Source organism: Drosophila ananassae, chromosome XL (assembly GCF_017639315.1).
Source record: "Drosophila ananassae strain 14024-0371.13 chromosome XL, ASM1763931v2, whole genome shotgun sequence".
Classification (NCBI taxonomy): Eukaryota; Metazoa; Arthropoda; class Insecta; order Diptera; family Drosophilidae; genus Drosophila; species Drosophila ananassae.
Window position 1 is genome coordinate 9446606 of NC_057931.1, and position 18145 is coordinate 9464750.

The window sequence follows — 18145 nt, forward strand, 5'->3', positions numbered from 1 at the left end:
TCGAGTTAAAACTTTGCCTACATCCTTATCTTTCTTGCAGGCAGATATATGTTTATATAGATCAGATATATATATAATAATATAAGATGCTACCTAACAGCAAGGGTATATCAACTTCGCCTTAGTCCGAATTCTGTTTTCCATTCTTGTTTGTCATTATGTTTCAATATTTGATAAAGCTGTTTCAAGTCGAACGTCAGTGGCACGCACTGACCTTTTTCGTAAAAGGTTTTAATTATTTTTTTTTTTTGTGTTAAGACATTAAGAAAATTAAAAACATAGAGCACTAGTTATAGAAAGTTTCAACTAAACAAGATTATTTCATCATCAAGATTATTTCAAAGTGAAAAAAAAGGAAGGAATTAAACCAAAATATCAACAGAAACAGAGACAGAGTCGAGTGGAATTCAGAACAAGTTCTAAGAATAACAAACAAGGATCCAGGATTCACAGGTTCACAAGGAGCCGCGGAATGGTGAAGGAGGAGGAGCAGGAGGCGCCGCAAGGTATGCAACAGATACCGCGAAGAAAAACCCAAAAACCCCAAAAACCAAATACAAACTAAGCGGCACAGACTCGGCAAGGAGACTCTCACAAACAACTTGCAACGTGCAATGTGGAATCTGCAACCTGGAGACCTGGAACCTGCAACCTGGAGGCTGGAGGAAACAGAGTGCACACGAAAACGCACCTGGGCGCAAATGAATGATGATGATGTTGCCACAACAGCCGCTGGCAAAGGCAGCAAACCAACAAAACTTCTTTGCCACACTTTTGTGACAGTGGGTGTGGTTGGATTTTTAGTGGATAAAAAAAATGAGGTAAGCATTATTCCAAACTAATCAGATTTCTTATTATCTTCACTAGAAATTATTAAATTTGTTCAAATATATCATTTTATTTCCATAAAAAAAGATATAAGCATGTCCGCGTGTCCGTTTGTCCGCCAAATTGTTTAAACTTAAGTTAGTCCCTCAGTTTTGAAGCTATTAACTTAAAACTTGGCAGGCATACTTCTTATAAACACAGATAGTATATAACTAGGAATGGTTAAGATCGGTCTACTATATCTTATGGCTATCCTATAACTAAAAAATCTATAGTATCATAACTAGGAGGCCTTTAAAGATAGAAGGTTGAGACTCTGCAGAAAATAATTTAAAGAGAAATTATATATATATTACGAATATTACGATTTGGTAACTATATGATCATATATAAATCCCTTTTTTTTAACCAAATCTCTGCCTTTTAGTTCCACTGTTTGCGGGCCAAAAGTTGAGTGCCTTTGCACTTCTTGGCTCATATGTGCTGTGCCAGAGCCTTCTTTCGCTTAAGCAAATTGCCAGACCGAATGAGGCAATGAGGCAACGCCTTCTGCCACGCCCTGCTACGTCCTGACCTCCACTCCACTCCACTCCGGTCGTCCTTTTGGCACCATTTTTCGTCCTTTTCGTCCTTTTGTTTTCGCCGGCTGCTTGAGGGCAGTGCAGTGCAGTGTCGTGTCGTGTCTCCGCCCTGTTGCATTTCACTTAGAATGCTTTTAACCAAAACATTAAGCAGCTGGTGTCACATTATATCAGCGGCAAGGAGGCAGGTCTTAGTTGGCCCTGTTGGGTCTGCAACATGCAACTACCAAATAGCAACAGTAGCACCACCCAGCCACTAAAATTTATGGCCCGAATTAACCCACAGGCGGTGCAAAAACTGGAGACACTCCGCAGCCAGCCTTCTCCTCATCATCGTCATCATCATCATCATGGAGGCTGGAGACTGGAGAAGCCACTCGAGAGTCTGGAGTTGACTGGCAAGATGAGATGGAGTCTAAGCCCGGCTAGGAACCTTAAGGAGCTGCCTCTAATGAGCTAAATTATTCCACGTGGAGAGAGCCCCCAGAAGTGCTGGAGCAGCCGGAGAAGCATCACAAAATGCCACCAAAGGGTGAAGGTAAGTTGGTAATTCTAAGATAAAACATTTTCCAGATCAATGCACCTTAAAGGGTTAAGCTTAAAGGTGATTTTGTTAATTGGATTACAAGGGGAATTAATTAGGGATTTTTTTACAAAATTCTTTTAAAAATAAGTATTTTATAGAGTTCCGTACTATCTATACCTTGTACTTGTTTAGAAGCTTTTCAAAGAGCTTTCAATAGGCTAAAAAGCTTATCGGACCACTGGTCGCTGCTGCATATCGTACGGCTCTTAAATGAACTTTCATTTTTAATAACCAGTACTTAAAAAAGCTTTCTCAACTGAATTCCAACTATATCTGATCTTTAAACGAACCAAACTTAAGAGATTCAATTTTTTTTCAAATAAATAATCAACTCCTTTTTTTTCCAATTAAATCAGTTCAATAACAACTTAGTTTAAAGCCAATCAAAAGAGCATCTTGAAGCATCTGAGAGTCTTTGAAATTGATTTTCATATTAATCAAATTACATCAACTCTTCTCCCCCCAATAGCCAAAGCTGGCCTGGCCTGGCCTGGCCACTAATTAATTCCAAAGCTAATCTGTGTGCTTCGAGAGCCACAACAAATTGGTCATCATTCTGTTGACCCTTTAAGCTTTCGGGGCAAGTGCACAAATCGCATTAACTGGAACTTTTCAGCAAAGAAAAACAGCCAAAGAGCTTCTCAGTTTCAGTCTAAAACCGAAAATGGAAATAATATGGCAATTTAACAAGTACCAGACAGAAAATAATCCTTTAGCCTTTGGTATTTTGCCAAAAAAAAAAAATAACACAATTTACATGCACAAGTACCAACCGGAGAACAAAAACAAACAAAGAAACATTTGTAGGCATCGGTCAGTCAGTCAATCAATCAATCAATCAATCAAGGAGTCAATCAATCAGTCAAGGTAAGAGGCCATTGCAATTGGTTGAATCTGAACCAAAATGGCCCTAACTAGCTGCCTGGCTGTATTGGCTTGCACCTTCATTTAACCTATTTGTTTATTAAAATTAAATTTTGCATAATAAACTAAACGAAAAATAGCTCTCCATTCGATTGCCTTTCGTTGCCAGGCAATAATTTAGTTTTACTTAGCCGGAGCTGAAGCCGGAGCTGGGGCTATGGGCTTTGAATAATTGATGAAATCGTCCATGAAGTGGCCATTCATGCACTTTAAGCTGATTTACTTGCCAACGAATTAAAATGCCAAGGAGTGCATTGACTGGCTAGGATATATATGTAGAGGATGTAGTAAGGAGGCAGCCATAGCACTCCATAAATCACCCCCAACCCAGGACATCCAGCCAGGACACACGGCAGTTCCAAGTCAGTAAGGCCAAGGCCACCAACAGCGATGGCTACTAGTGGCTTTAATATTTCTTTTTTTTTTTTTAATAAATTTAATATTTCTGCGCCTTAAACGCCTTCTGTTATTTATGTTGATTAATCTGTTTGGGAAAGAAATCTGCCCACCAGCCCTCGTCTTGACCTCAGGTTAAGCCAAGTTGTGCACGAATTTATCTGTTTTGTGACTCATGTTCATGTCTTTTGTTCGATTTTGGGGGTAAACCTCTGCATAACGGACAGTCAGACAGGCGGACAAAACTGGGAATCACTGCCAGAGTAGCCAGTATTAGTGTTGTCTAGCTGCAGTAGCATCACCATCATCAGCATGATTAATTGATGAAAATCCTTTTTGCCATGCAGGATAATAAATTACAATACACGGCCCAGCCATCCAACCATCCAACCCAGGATAGCGGATGGACAGGTAAGTTTTTATGGTAGTATGGGAGTAATAGTAGGAAGTCCACCCCGATGTGTAGCATGTGCTGCAAATAGCACAAAACAGGCCACATATGGGGCAACTTTGATTTGCCACGCAGCAAGGGGGCCTTGCATATGCATGAGACTTTGCTTTCCTTATACCGGTGTGTTCTAAAGCAAAGCGCACTGTACCCAAAAGAAATCATAAATATTTAAGAAATTATTAAACATAAATCAAGTCTTGTCCTGAAGAGGACCTGCTTAAAAGATACATTTATTAATAAAATTAGTGATTTTTTTTTCAAATACTTTCCATACCAATGTAGTTAGAACAAGAATGGCTGGTTGTTATAACCATTCCAGGACTAACCAGGACGACTATGACGCGATGCCTGTTACCCAAATTAGCTTAATTTCATTTAAAAGGATACCACAGCGCATCCTGTGCATCCTTCTGCTAGAGGATATGGCGTGGGCCACAAAGCTTTCCACTTTCCACACTTTTTCGGCGGCAACGACTAACGAAGAGGAAAGTTAACTGGTTCTCACTATGGAATCTGAATTATTTAACTATGTAGTTTGAAACAAGAGGGTTTTTGTGAATTTTTAGCCGGGGATCGGTTACGCTGAGAGATCCAGAGAGTGAGGGAATGAGTGGGTTTGCGTGATTAACTTAACGCCGTGAAACTGGATTCAGAACCAGAATAACCTTTCATCCTTTGCCGAATAATCAAAGGACGAGTATGAGGAGGAGGACAAAAGCATGATTTTTCCCTTGCTTTTCCTTGCTTATCCCCTCTCTCTCCCTGTGTGTGTATTTATAATTCATTAGTTTGCTAAATGTATTTCCTGGCTTAATTGGGTAGTAAAGCACACGGACTAAGCTCATAAAACAGCCAGCAAGGCAAACAGCAAACGCTCCTCCTTGACGATGTATGTCTGGGTCTGGGTCTGGGTCTGATTAAGGCAGTGGAAAAGAAAAGCACCAGCATCCAGAGATCCAAATTCCAGTCTAGTTAATGATACCCTATAGCAGGAATGGTAGTTTCAGGCTCTTGTCGCAAAGTTTTCCAATCTATAATATTTTTTACAAACCAGATTATATATTTCTTTATAAAATATGCTAATTTGTTCCTAGAAATCAAAACTAAAAGACCTACAAGTACCGGGTATCTATAGTCTATACCCTGGACTGTATCCTGCCCTCCTCTATCCTGCCTTTGCCGCAAAATTACTAAACGGATTGGTACAGGGATTGTACCGGAGCAGCCAACGCTGGCCAGAGTTGAACGAGGTCAGCTCATTTGTTTGGCTTCATAAGCAGCTTGAGCGCCGACAACGTGGCGTATGCGTAATATGGAAAAAACCATTTCAAAGATTATCAACTTTTGTCTATCATTACGCCGCCTAAAAGTATACCATGCTTTTTTTTTCTTAAATTTTCATTCAAGTTTATAAATAAACGCTTCAAGTATTTATTTTCTTAAGTGTTTAAGTGAAAGTTTTGACACTCTTTATGGAAAAACAAAATGATTACACGATAGTGATAAGTGTTTAAAAGAACATGATATTATACCTTGTCCGGTTGGAAACCCCGTTTTTTGTTGATAAAGGCCATCGAACCTTATCATCGTGTTACGTCGACTTAATAAACGACCTTTAGTCCAGTTCTTATAGCCCACAAAGTAAGTGAGTAATTAAAATAGGTCCACGCTTATGTGATTGGCAAGACCGCAAGCCCACATTATTTCTCAATTCGTAAATGTGCTGAATGGAAATGTAAATCTGAAGAAATTATTATTAAATTACACACAAGCAAGCTGACACGTAAACAAAGAGAGCTCGACCTGAAAACGAGCTCAGTTCCAAAGCAACAATAAAAATAATGAATAAAACACAATTGAAAATTCCGCAAACGTTGCAATCGATCCAAGATCCAGCCAACAAACGCTTTGTTCTTAATTTTACGATCGTTTTTGCTTATTTTTTTTTTTTTTGTGCTTATACTATTTCAGATGGTTTTGCTTTTTTGTTTGGCTGTGCGGTGAATAATTCTAGACTTGAAACTTGAGAAAACTAGATGGAAACGCAAATAAACAGCATAGAGGGCATTTCCCAACCTCTCAGATACCTGAGAGTGCCGAGTCAAGTTCTTTTCGCGCCTTTCTACACGCTTCTCATACTGTTTGCCTTAGGGGAGACACATTCTATGTTATATGTATAGTCTTTTAAAGGCTAAAACATATAGATACTTGACTATATTTATTTTAATATTATTATTTAATAAAGAACTTCTGTTTCATATCGATTGCCTGGAATCGGTTACCCAATACACTGCACACTTGGCCAGGTACAATAAAAAGCAGAAACACCGCTGGCATTTGCGCGATAGCGAGTACATAAATATTAACTTATGTCTGATAAGATATCCGAGGACACAACCCCCATATCGAAGCATGAAATTTGCCAAAATTTACAATATGTCGGGGCCAGCGACGGACATCGATTTGAATTCCCATTTAAAACGACTGAGTCCAACCTATATTTTTTTTGATGAATCATTAAACTTTATCTTGTAACTTCCGGAGTGGAGAGTCGAGGAAACTTTGAACTTCGTCTAGAGAATTTAAAAAAAATAAAATACACAAAGGCAAGTAAGTACGAGTGTCAGAAATAAACGAAGCTAAGACGACATTCGTCGCGTGAATGATGTCACTATATCATGATCGGCTGATTAGACAAAGCAGAGCCGCGATTGAACAGTGGTTCCAAATACCAAAAAACCATAGAGATATTAAATTATATTTATGTATTATTTTTAAAGTAAAACTTGTTTAAATAAAGGCTTAATACTTCAAGTGAGTTGTATCATATTTATTATTTTTTTGAAGCTAAGAAAGTCAATCTTCAATATGGATTAATCATCTGAAATCCGAAGAAAACAAATGTTTATGCATTTTCAGTTCGAAGCTGGCAGGCCATATGCCGATAAGATATCGGATATTACTCAACCGATCAACCGATCAGTCAGTCGACAAATATATAAAGTGACTGCGATTGGGGATTTTGAGGTGCATTCGATTGGGTTTCGGCCCACCGTTTTTGTCAATTGTTACGCCTTACTTAGTGGCCGGTAACCGGTGATATTCATTCACTTGCCAGCCGCCGCCACCGTCGGACCGCAGCCGGACCGCACCACATACAACCGGATAGTACTCTTCCTATTGGATTACTGCAGTGCCATGCATAAGTACACTCTGATGGGCCTCTGCCTGATGGCTGCTTTGGGAGCCGTACTCCTCGAGGTGAATGCCAGTCCGGCCGGTGTCGCCATACCCACGAAGCTGGATCCCAGTCAGTTGGGCGGTCTGTCGGCCCAATTCCTGCCGCCCGAATACCGCAACACCAACGTCACTGTGGGTGAGTTCTAAGACTCCATTAAACATGAATAAATGAATTTATTAATATTTATTATTTATTTTAAAGATGATCTAAAACGACTATATCGCGAGAAATGCAAGAAAGTGACCGGAGCGGACAACTCATCCTTCTACGAGGAGATCGAACGGGCTGCCGCCAAGATGAGCAACTGCATCAGTGGCGTCGCCAATCTGACGGCCATCCAGGAGGAGATGGAACAGGCCAAGCCGCAGGGTGAACTGGACACCGTCTTCCACAAATACTGCCAGAAGGCACCCGAGGCGGAGGCCTGTGTCAAGGAGTTCAATACCAAAATGCAAGTCTGTCTCACCGCCGAGGAGAAACGCCACCAGGAGACGATCGCCCGGATTGGGGCATCGCTATTGGGATTCGCCTGTTCTCGGGGCGGGGATCAGATCGCACTATTTGTGGCCGAACAGGGACCGGAGTGTCTCGATGCCAACAAGGAGGCCATTGCCAATTGCCTCAACCAGTCGTTCCACAACTATATACCAAAGGATGGTCAAGTGCCCGATCTGATGAGCGCCCCCGAGCTACTATTCTCCCCCACCCACTGTGTGGATCTGCAACGGTTCGAGTCGTGTGTCCTGCACCACTTGGAACAGTGCTCCGAGATCACCCCAGCCAACATTGTCCAGTCGATCTTCAAGTTCGTTAAGAACGAAACGGACTGTCAGGCCTACATGACGGCCCGGGCCAATGAGAAGCCCATTTTGATGGCAGCTGCCGGCAATAGTACTGGCGGTGGTGCCACCGGACTGACATCACATTTCGGATCACTTTTGGCTGGAATCTTTGCCTCTGGACTCGTGTTGATCCTAAATCGCTACTAGAAATAACAAGAACCAATTTGGAAAAGGAAAAATTACTGCCCCACACTATCAAAGACTGCGGCAAACTCTTTAGTTCTTTTAGAATTTAGTTTCTTTTTTTTCCAAGTGTTTGACCATCGAAATAGCCCCCGATAGCGATAACGAAAGCTTATATATTACCTATACCTTATAAGCTATTTTTTTTTTGTTCTTTATTTTTTTTATGTTCTTTTTTTTCGGTCTATTGGTACATAGATCCATATAACTTAATGTCTCCCAGCGAATTGCTCGCAATAAACGAGATTGTGGAATTGCAGAAGGTAGCGACCCACATCGACTTTGCCGATCATATTTTGAAAAAGAAAAGAGTAGTAATGTATTGTAACTACAAAATATTTATTTAATACGCCCTATCTTACAAATAAACGATTAAATCTATTTTAAAATTGTTTAATACTGCTCTGTGATCATAATATCAGAGGGAGCTCTTGAATTCTACTGATTGCTGGTCCGATTTGATTCGATTCGAAAATAGATCCCCAAATGGTTCAGATTCTACGAAAGTCTCTTGGCTGAGTGGTTTCGGAGAGTTATATGTTTCAGGTTGGATTGCGAAATCAGAGCATACTTCTGGGCCTGAATGAAATTCATATTTCTTTATAAGATATAACGGCTTGGAGAGACATTGTGTGAGACATTCCTGGAGAATCTTTTCCTACAAAAATACCAATTTAAGATACCAATTTCAGATATTCCTGTATTGAAGATCATATTCGTGTATTCTTGCTGATCCGTGATGTGTTTTGGGCCATGTATTGAACATAATTTCTCCTGGGAAAAGCCGGCTCACCTCATTAACAGTTTTTGGGATAAACATCAGCTTGTAACAATTGAAAGATCTCCCATTTAAGAACTTTCGAGTGAGTTTTCATTGAGATTTGAAACAATGTATTGCTCCCCCTTAAATATAATAATAAAAAAAATAAAATAATAATAATTAGGGGACGTGGAGGCTTACTTATTTATATATAGGGCGGGAATAATATGAATAATAGGTTTTTTAAGATTTTTTTGTATTTTAAATATGCCTTATATGCCTCATCGTAGAATTAAACGATAAACCTACAGTTGAGTCACATACTTCGCCGTATATCGAATTACCCTCTATTTTCAGATGCTAGTCGAAGTTTTTTTGGCACCGAGACTGCGAGGTTTCTTTCATTCGCTTCACAGCCGCCAGTCCGGACAGATCGCCCGAGAGGAAATTACCTCCCACAAGTCACTATTTCCACAGGACACGGAAGACGCCATGAAGCAATACTCGCTGGTATCCCTTATCCTTATGGCCGCCTTTTTGGGCCAGATCCTGGAGGTCGAAAGCGGTAGGTACACTCTAGCTCTTTATTCATGTTATGCTTCTTACTGGAAATGATGGATGGGGCATTTTTGTTATATTTTTTTAGACGAAAAATGCAAGGTATCCAACGTTAATAATGAGTACATCGAACGAGCCTTAAAAAAGGTGAAAAACTGCTTCTCAGAAAATCATCTTTTGGAAATCGAGGGGATGGACGATCTGAAATCCGTCATCTCCCAAGTCTGCCCGGCGGAAGCCAAGTGCAATCACTACGTAAAGGAGTTCTATGGCGTAGTCCAAGTCTACAACACAGCCGAGGAGAAACTTGTTCTGGAGAAGATGATGCGAATTTTCAATTCGCTTTTAGAGTTCGCCTGTCGCCTGGGCAGGGATAATATCGACCTCTCCTTGACCAAACTAAGAGCCAAGGTGGAGTGCCTGATGACCAACCAGAACGCTTTACCTACTTGCTTCGACCAGACTTTCCCCAATATGATTTCCAGGATGAATTGCTTCCCCGAGCTGTTCCTCAGGCCCACCTTCTGCATGGACCTGGAACGGTTCGAGTCGTGTATCCTGCCCCACTTCGAACAGTGCTCAGATCCAATGCCATCCAACATAACCAAGGAAATCTTCAAGCGGGTCAGAAAAGAATCGGACTGTCAGGCTCTGAAAGGAGGCTCTTCCAAGATAGCTGCCTTTTCGAGTCTGGGATGGCTTGTTGTCGGACTTTTGATCCTGAACCGCCCATGAAAAGGAGCCTCTATATTCTTTTATTCATACACATTTTACTCTTTTGCTCCTTATCTTCAAAATAAACTATAATACTTTATCTCAGAACAAGAAATTCCCTTTCCATTTCATTCTGAAACTTGATTAATTAGAAATTAGTCCTTCTTAGAGTCCTCCTTAGAGAACTATTGGTGACTTCGGGCGGATCTTTATGGAAGTGTTAGGATCGACATCGCTCCTGAGTCGATTTTGATCATGAATACATATCCCTTATATGGTCGGAGATGTTTCCTTCTTATGGTATATATGGTATTGTTTCTTTTAATACCCCTTATAATATAGTTTGTAATATTTCTTAAAATGGAACTCTGTTCCCCACATAACACTAGCATAAGTCCGATATGTAAGGCTCAAAACTGTAGTGCATAGTTTCCGGCTAGGTTGCGAAAGACAGAGCATACTTCTGGGCCAGAAAGGGAAAAAATAAATAAAAAATACAAGGCACGTCCCTATCGCCACCATCAACTGATAAACCAGAAGAAAAACAACGTTATTAACACCAACATAATCATCAAGCTTATCGTAGATAATTACTAACTATTAGTTAGAAACTCTTTTCTTTTTTCCCCCCCTTTTTTTATCGTAATCACGGGTTTCTGGGTTTTTTTTTTTGACAGTTCTGTGATGGATTTTCCAAACACCAACGTCAGCAATAAATTACTTTTATTGATAAGATTCAATTGGAAGAGTCGCCAAGGTAAGACCCTATCTGAAATTCATTTATAATTATAAGTCAATCAAAGCTTCAGAGATTCGCTTAGGTAATAATTATATAAAATATAATTAATAAATCAATATCATCGATTACTGGACGAATCTAAAGACTATTAAAAGACTCTTAAGATAAAGACATTACTTTGATTGGTTTAAGAATATCTTGTTTGGGTTTTCTATTTGTGGAATAGGAATTTCCAACCTATCAGCATTGCAATTTTCTAATGTGCTGTGTGTTCTGAGCTAATGAGATCGAAATGTTGCTGGTCTTGATGGGGAATTGAAGTCCCGCCCGCCATTCAAGAAATGACGTCTTCCCCGACTTTGCCCGATAAGATTATGACCCAGGGGACTATCATCGGAGCAATGAGTAGATGAATATATAAGTATTATTTATTATTTATTTTTTATTCGCATATATGCAATAGGCTTTCAAATGACAACAAGAAGTATAATGAATGGGCTCTACGCGGCTCATTCCGGTTAGTTCAGAATCTCCTGAAGTCCCTGACAAAAAAAAAAAAATAAAAAATAAAGTTTCCCACTGATTATCTTTATTTTCCCTATCAAGTTTCTGCTACTCAACGTTTTTATTATTTGACGACGAAGTAAATATTTGGATTCTTTTGAAAAAGAGCCAGTAATCACGACGATTGCATAAAACAGTAAGCAATTGGCAAGTTTTTGTTTGCCAACAGCAAACAATACTAATAATAATCAATTAAAACAGCAACCGAGGCAATACTTTTAAATTAGTGAGTATATTTGTTTCAATAAATATTTTTGGGATAAAAAAAAAACAATGTTTCTATATACTAATTTTAATCGATGTGACGATTGTTAAATGCTTGGTATTAAATGGCTTTATCTCAAATAAAATAATAAAAAAAAGTTAAAATTATATTTAATGGAGAACTTAACCTTTTACAGACAAAATAAACTCTTCAATACACTTTTTTCAGAACAAAATGAACTCTTTGAGGACAAAATGAACCTTTCGGACAAAATGAACTCTTTTCGGACAAAATAAACTTTGAAATTCATTTTTTAAGAACAAAATGAACCTTTTACGGACAAAATGAAAGAAAATAAACGAAAAGATAAACCTATTTTGTGGAGAGATGAACAAATCTTTAAAGAAAAAAGCTCGTCCAGAAAAGTACCAAACATTACATGACCTATATGATAAAATAATACCTAAGCTAAGAGACTGGAACCGGAACTGGTGGTGGCATTTCAACTTCCGATTCACCCTCCTGATCGAGTGCAACGTCCATCTCCTCTTGCTCCTCGGGATCACTGACCTGGGCCAGGACATCGTCCATATGAAGCCAGACCTGTTCGACGGCAGCCTTCAGTTCGGTGGCAAACGGCCAGACACTACGATCCTCCACAAGATCCTGATTCGTATATTTAGAGTCCGGTTCCCGATAGTGATGCATTTGGGCCACCGAGATGTCAATGGTTCGAGGATTACAGGCACCGGGTAGCCATTTGAGGGTGAAGTGATTGTGCAGCGTAAGGGATAGCCGAGCGTTGTGGAAACATTTGGTGGCACGACCGGGCAGTGAATGGTTTCGATGCCGCAACGTATGTTGCAACATATACAGCTCACCGGTGATGGCCTGCTCCTCGTGATTGCGAAGCTCCGGTTCCACTTTAGTGAAATATGTATTTATGAAGCACAAGGCCGGAAATCGACCGGCACACTTGCCGCCCTTCTCCTCCTCCATCTTGTAGGCGGTGTGGACCAATTGATCCCAATTCCGGTTGCCATTTAGTGGCATTATCACCTCGTCCACATCAACGTTGACAAGGAAGTCGTGCCTGTACAGATTCCGATAGAAGCAATCATTATAGGGTATCAGTTCGTTAAGACGCTTCTCCAGCCGACGATTCTGGAGGAGCATGTGCTGGTAGTGCCTCAATCGTGGCATTCCATTCGCCAGGGTCAGGGGTCGCAGTTCCAGGTAACCAGTTCGCTGATAATAGTCCAGAACCCGCTGCACCGCCGGATGGACATCATACATATACGCATAGATCTTGGAGGCGCCCAGTATCCGTTGGATTTCGAACCACTCGATGAGACGCTCCGACAGATCCACATACGGAAAATCGAATCCCTTGACACACACTCCAAAGTTCAGGGGCACTAAACCTGTGATATTTTGACTCGAAGAAGTTGCATTGCCAGTGAGGACCTTCTCTTGACTTGCCGTCCTTTTTGGAGGATCGCTTTGCTTCTCCTGTTGATTAATCCTCAATGAATTAGTGGCCCGATCACATTTATTCGCCACCAAAGACACTGTTCTGGGCAAGGATTTCACAAGATTTGGTGGCAACTCCTTGGGCACAGGGCAGCTGAGCAGATGCGGATAATTTAGCTGGGGCTTGTTGCCCCAGGCCTTGACCCAAACACTAACGTACTCGGTAACGTTCACATAGACCGGCATGTTATTGCCCTCGAACCAAAACTGGCACTGGGTGGCCGGAAATTCGGCACCTATTTGATTGGCGGTGGCCAATATCCTCACCGTTTGCAACTTAACCGCATCCCTGCGATCCAAATAGGCGGCGTACAGGCGAAAGGTTACATTCGAATTGACGAACGTCTGCCAGTAGATGTTATGGAGTTGCAGATCCAACGGATCCGGATACGAACCGCATGTGGCATTATATCGATATTTCTTCGGCTTGGCTGTGTAATACCAGAAGGCATAATCCACTTCCGGCAGTTCTTGTTCCAATTGCAATACCAATTCCTCATCGATCGGCTCCTCCAGATGGTGGACCGGTGGTGGTGTTATTTTTACTAACTGAACCACCGGATGTGGTTGGGGCTGTTGTGGTGGCTTTGAATTTGATTTATCATCCAGACTGGTGATTATCCGCAAGCGATCCGTATGCTGGAGGGCGGTCAGTAGCAGGAGAAAGGCAAACAGGGAGGAGACCACCAGTAGGGCCAGGCGGAAAAAGCCACCTCTCATTGTCATTATGTACCGATGCGAACTAACAGCGAGGCGGCATCAAAGGTAGAGTTTGCAAACGTCCCACTACATATTCCACCTGACAATCTAATCACTCCGAGTGGCTGCGATAAACGCTGAATTATCTATGTATGACTATATGTGCCAGCGGTTCTCACTTCAACGGAACGTAATTACCTTTCGGTCCGATCCGATCGCCACTAACACAAAACTGTCCCTCGATCGATTTCGTAGAATACTCAAACCCATAACCACTTCCCTGGACAGTCTTTAATGGGCCATAAAAGCCAATACAAGGCCTAATCAAATCGATAAGTCATATAGAAATAATAGTACAGCGATTTGTCAAGACTTTAAAGCTTAAATAGGACAAGCTCTTGATAAAAGTCCGAGTTCTTGCCCATTTTTATCAAAAAAGAAAGATAAAGAAAGCCATTATATTTTAATCAACATTGTTTCTTTTTATCTTTAAAATAATCTGAGATAAAACTGGGTAGGAATATAGTGTTTAAGTTGTCAAGAAATGCTCTAAAATTATTTTTATAAAGCAATTAAACTTGTCTAAAAAGTAATTCATTTCTTAAATAGACCTCATAGAGGAATCTTACTTATTTGGTGACCCCGACTATGTATGTGTATATTTGAAAGGTTTCGGTGACCCCGATTATGTATAATTTTTCAAACTTATAACAAAAAAGAGACCTTTAAAGAAACCTCTCTATCTCCAACAAATTCAAATTAATATGTAATTCCGGTAGCTTCTTACATATATTAGCCCAAAACCAAAAAAAAAAATGGGTAATTAAAGCCACACACACAACCATTAAATCTCTCTTATTTGCACATTTGTACTGTGTACGATTGTCCGAGAAGGATACTTATTTTCGTCCTGTTTTCTAACATTTAGCCAGGAAACATTTGCATTTCCATTTCGCATTCGTAGTTTTTGGCTAATGAAATGCTCAAATATTCATGAGTTGAATAGTTGGTAACAACAACAGAAACAGAAACAGAAAAAAAAAAAAATAGGAACAGGTCACAAACAATGTGCTCCTTCGTCCTGGGAGTGTTTAATTTCTGTGGAAATTGTTTTCACCAACTACCATACATATAGTACACACTTTTATAAAACTATAATTCAGAGTCTCTTTTTTTTATTATTTATTTTCACCCCGAAAGCTTCTGCTTTTGTCACCATTTTTGTATTATTATATTTCTTTTTTTTTTTTATATACTTTCTCTGCTATTTTTACAAGTAATTTAAAAATAATTTGATGTGGGCGATGTGGGTGGTTACGTGTCCGCTGTAGGGCTTTTCCGGTTCCGGGTCGTGGATGGAGAGAGAGAGGAAGTTTGCTTTATTGACATTGTCACCCCAGTTGAGCTCAACTGAGCTCGTGACAATGAGCCTTGCACCTGAAGGACACCAACACCAACACCGACAACGACACCGACAACGACACCGACAGGATAATAAAATTGTGAAACAACTTTTTAATGAGAAACACTTTTTGCACATTGCAGTGGCCGTCAGGGAATAACCGGATAAGTTGGTAAATTGTTGGCCCCAATGAAGCTGATGATGGAAATTCTTCTACTTCTACCCCCCTCTTGATACTCCAGGGATAAAATTATCTCAAGTCTCACTAACTAACCTGTTGTCCTTAAAAAAATGGAAAAAAAAAAATAGAAATTAGAAAAGAGAAATCAAAGAAAGAGGAAACTTTTTATGCCGCATTGGAAAACTGGAAAACTTTTTTGCCGTAATTGCCCAGAAAAGTAACACAAATGAAACGCATCGACGCTTAATTACTTTTCCTAAATGGCACGAGGTGAGTAAGGCTCAATGATATAGATCCTTCAGGACTTCACAACGAATAGAATAGCTTACTTCCTATTTTATTAAATTTTTTCTTTCATTTTTAAGCCTTAGAATATTTATTTTATTAATACTTACAAATACTGGGTATCTTATAGTTTGTTACTTTCATTTCCGAATATCCTTAATTGGAATCCTGCAAGTTTCAAACCAAAGAATCCGAGGGTGCTGGCTGTCGGCACGATTTTGACTTTTGTCGACGTTACAATTTGCAAAAGTTTCCACACTTCTGTTGCCTTCTGCCCCAGAAACTTGCTGCACAACCTCCTATCCTATCCCCAAAAAAGTTACCCTGGCACTTGGCAAATGCAAGTTTTTGATTAAAAGCCACCTCCAGCTCTACCTCCTTCGCCAGATGGATTGCCAGAAAAGTTTTATGCCCAGGCCGGAGCGGAGGAATTGTTAATTGAATGCATTTGGTGGAGGTCCCTGCAGTGTTTGGCTGTGCGTGATATGGGGCACTTTGCCAGGAGGCAGCACAAATGAAGCATCCACAGGGCGGTGGCAACTGCTACGTCTATAGAATGGGCCAGAAAGGATGACTTCCACTTAACCAGAGTGCTTGCCAATTTGAAAACACCACACAGACACATGGAAACTCAAAAATATTAGCTATCCAACACTGACAGGGAATTGTGGCTTTATTTCCGGTTAAGTGTTGGTCAAAATTAGTCTTCAATCTATATAAGTTTTTCCCAAAAGAAGATTTGTAAGGTTTAGGGTTAAGAGGAATAATTTGATAAATTGGTTTAAGATATTTTCAGTGTTGGAAAAGGCTATTTGAGGCAAAGCATAAACGAAACTAGTGTTGATAAAGGCTCAGTAAAGAATAAACATTTAAGAATATTGAAGAAAAATTTATATTATTAGTATAATATTTATCATTTTATATAAATAATACCATGTTTACCTTTTATTCTCTTTTTTCAAATTTTATATCCAGTATTGGTTAAGTCAGTTTAAAGCATAAATTCTAGTGTTGATCAACAGAAAGTAAAGAAAATACTTATTTAATAATAAAACAAACTTCCTCATTAAAGAAAAAGGTAAACTAGAGCACTATATCTATAAATTTTATTAAAATATAAAACTTTTATAATTTCTTTGTAGAAATAATCCTCTTCCAAATACTTTTAGTGTTAGTCAACGCATTTCCCATGACAAAGAGTAGTGTGCTTGCAATATTTATGAGGAAACTGAACCACCTTGACTGCATTCAAGTGGTTGAAGCCTTCGGAGTGGCCTGGTGGTCCAATGGTGGTATTAAAAATTCATTGGCCACCTCGTTTATTGTAGTTCCTTCCTGCGTTTGGTTTCGTTTATGTGAGCATCTAGCATCCAGCAAGGATTCTACTTTATTCCTAGAGACACACACACACCAACACACACTTTTCATTAACCTCACAAAGGAGCTCACAAATGCTGGAACTCCGACTGCAACTGGGACTGAGACTGAGACTGACTGGGTGCTTCATTGCATTGAAGCCTTTAAAGCTAAGCACATGCCTTAAAGACAACCCACCTTTTTCAACTCCACTGCCTTCATGGATAGTCAATGGTTGGATGGTAGCCGAAGACCGCCCAAAGCCCCGAAAAATAAAAGCAAAGCCACCAAAAGCAGTAGCATCGCAGTAGAAGCAAAAGCAGCTGCAGATTTTCTATAAAAGCCGAGGCTAACGAGATTTGATGAATTGCAAGTCTTTGTGAATGAAGCTACAAGAAAGCTGCAGCATGAATAGCCCCTAGGCGTCCCGTCATCCCTCACTCTCTCCATCTATATACATACATATACTATACCCCGACTTCATTTCTCGATTTTTCCGTCTAAGCCAGGTCCGCATAAAAAAAAAACCCATTAAGTGGTTTAAAGCAGTGAAAAAGCGCACACAACAAGCACCAAAGCAAAAGAAAAATGCAGTTGACATGAAAGGCAGCCGGGGAGCGGGGGGCGAAGTGTACAATACACTGGAAAAAAATAGAGTTTTCTTTAAGAACTTTAAGTTTATAATCAAAGTACACCACATAATAGAAGAATTAGGGTAATTATACCTGTTATTATTCATTTAAACTCTTTTATTTTAAAAAAGGAGTGAAATATTAGCATTTGGTCACACTGTTTCAACTAAAAAACAAATTCAAGATGGCTACTAAAAAATGGAACAACAATTTTTAAAGTTATAGTCTCACAGTACTCATAGTTTAATAAAATTAATAAATAATTATCCCATTATTTTGCATTTTAACTTTCTTATCATTCAAAAATGGCGTCCCTTTCAAAGTTCTTGGAACTGGTCACACTGTCTAACCTAAAAACAACTTCAAGATGGCGTACAAAAACCCGAACAGCCATCTTTAAACACTTTTTTTTAGAAGTGTAACAAATACAGACATTTGAACATGGCCAGAAAAGGAGAAAAAGGCAAGGATCTGAAGGAAAAGAG

At 39.8% G+C, this 18145-nt stretch overlaps 4 protein-coding genes and 1 long non-coding RNA gene across 5 annotated transcripts; 4 read left to right on the forward strand and 1 right to left on the reverse strand.

The window, feature by feature from the left end:
* The first annotated feature begins 50 nt into the window (after positions 1-50).
* On the forward strand, positions 51-6580 carry LOC123257558. The gene is made up of 3 exons (XM_044717190.1): positions 51-821; positions 1696-1947; positions 6073-6580. Exons 1-2 carry the CDS (start codon positions 615-617, stop codon positions 1867-1869), a joined length of 381 nt encoding a protein of 126 aa, XP_044573125.1. The 5' UTR covers positions 51-614; the 3' UTR covers positions 1870-1947; positions 6073-6580.
* A 200-nt stretch (positions 6581-6780) lies between these two features.
* On the forward strand, positions 6781-8413 carry LOC6504802 (27 kDa hemolymph protein). Its single transcript, XM_001966337.4, has 2 exons — positions 6781-7142; positions 7209-8413. The coding sequence occupies exons 1-2, from the start codon at positions 6965-6967 to the stop codon at positions 7994-7996; spliced, it is 966 nt and encodes a 321-aa protein (XP_001966373.1). The 5' UTR covers positions 6781-6964; the 3' UTR covers positions 7997-8413.
* Positions 8414-9195: 782 nt separating this feature from the next.
* On the forward strand, positions 9196-10173 carry LOC6504803 (27 kDa glycoprotein). The gene is made up of 2 exons (XM_001966338.4): positions 9196-9357; positions 9439-10173. Exons 1-2 carry the CDS (start codon positions 9285-9287, stop codon positions 10083-10085), a joined length of 720 nt encoding a protein of 239 aa, XP_001966374.1. The 5' UTR covers positions 9196-9284; the 3' UTR covers positions 10086-10173.
* A 1407-nt stretch (positions 10174-11580) lies between these two features.
* LOC6504698 lies at positions 11581-14062 on the reverse strand. Its single transcript, XM_001966339.4, has one exon. The coding sequence runs from the start codon at positions 13829-13831 to the stop codon at positions 12041-12043; it is 1791 nt and encodes a 596-aa protein (XP_001966375.1). The 5' UTR covers positions 13832-14062; the 3' UTR covers positions 11581-12040.
* Positions 14063-15355: 1293 nt separating this feature from the next.
* LOC123257559 lies at positions 15356-17113 on the forward strand. The gene is made up of 3 exons (XR_006507657.1): positions 15356-15657; positions 16648-16750; positions 16815-17113. It is a non-coding gene; the product is annotated as an uncharacterized LOC123257559 (long non-coding RNA).
* The last annotated feature ends 1032 nt before the right edge of the window (positions 17114-18145 follow it).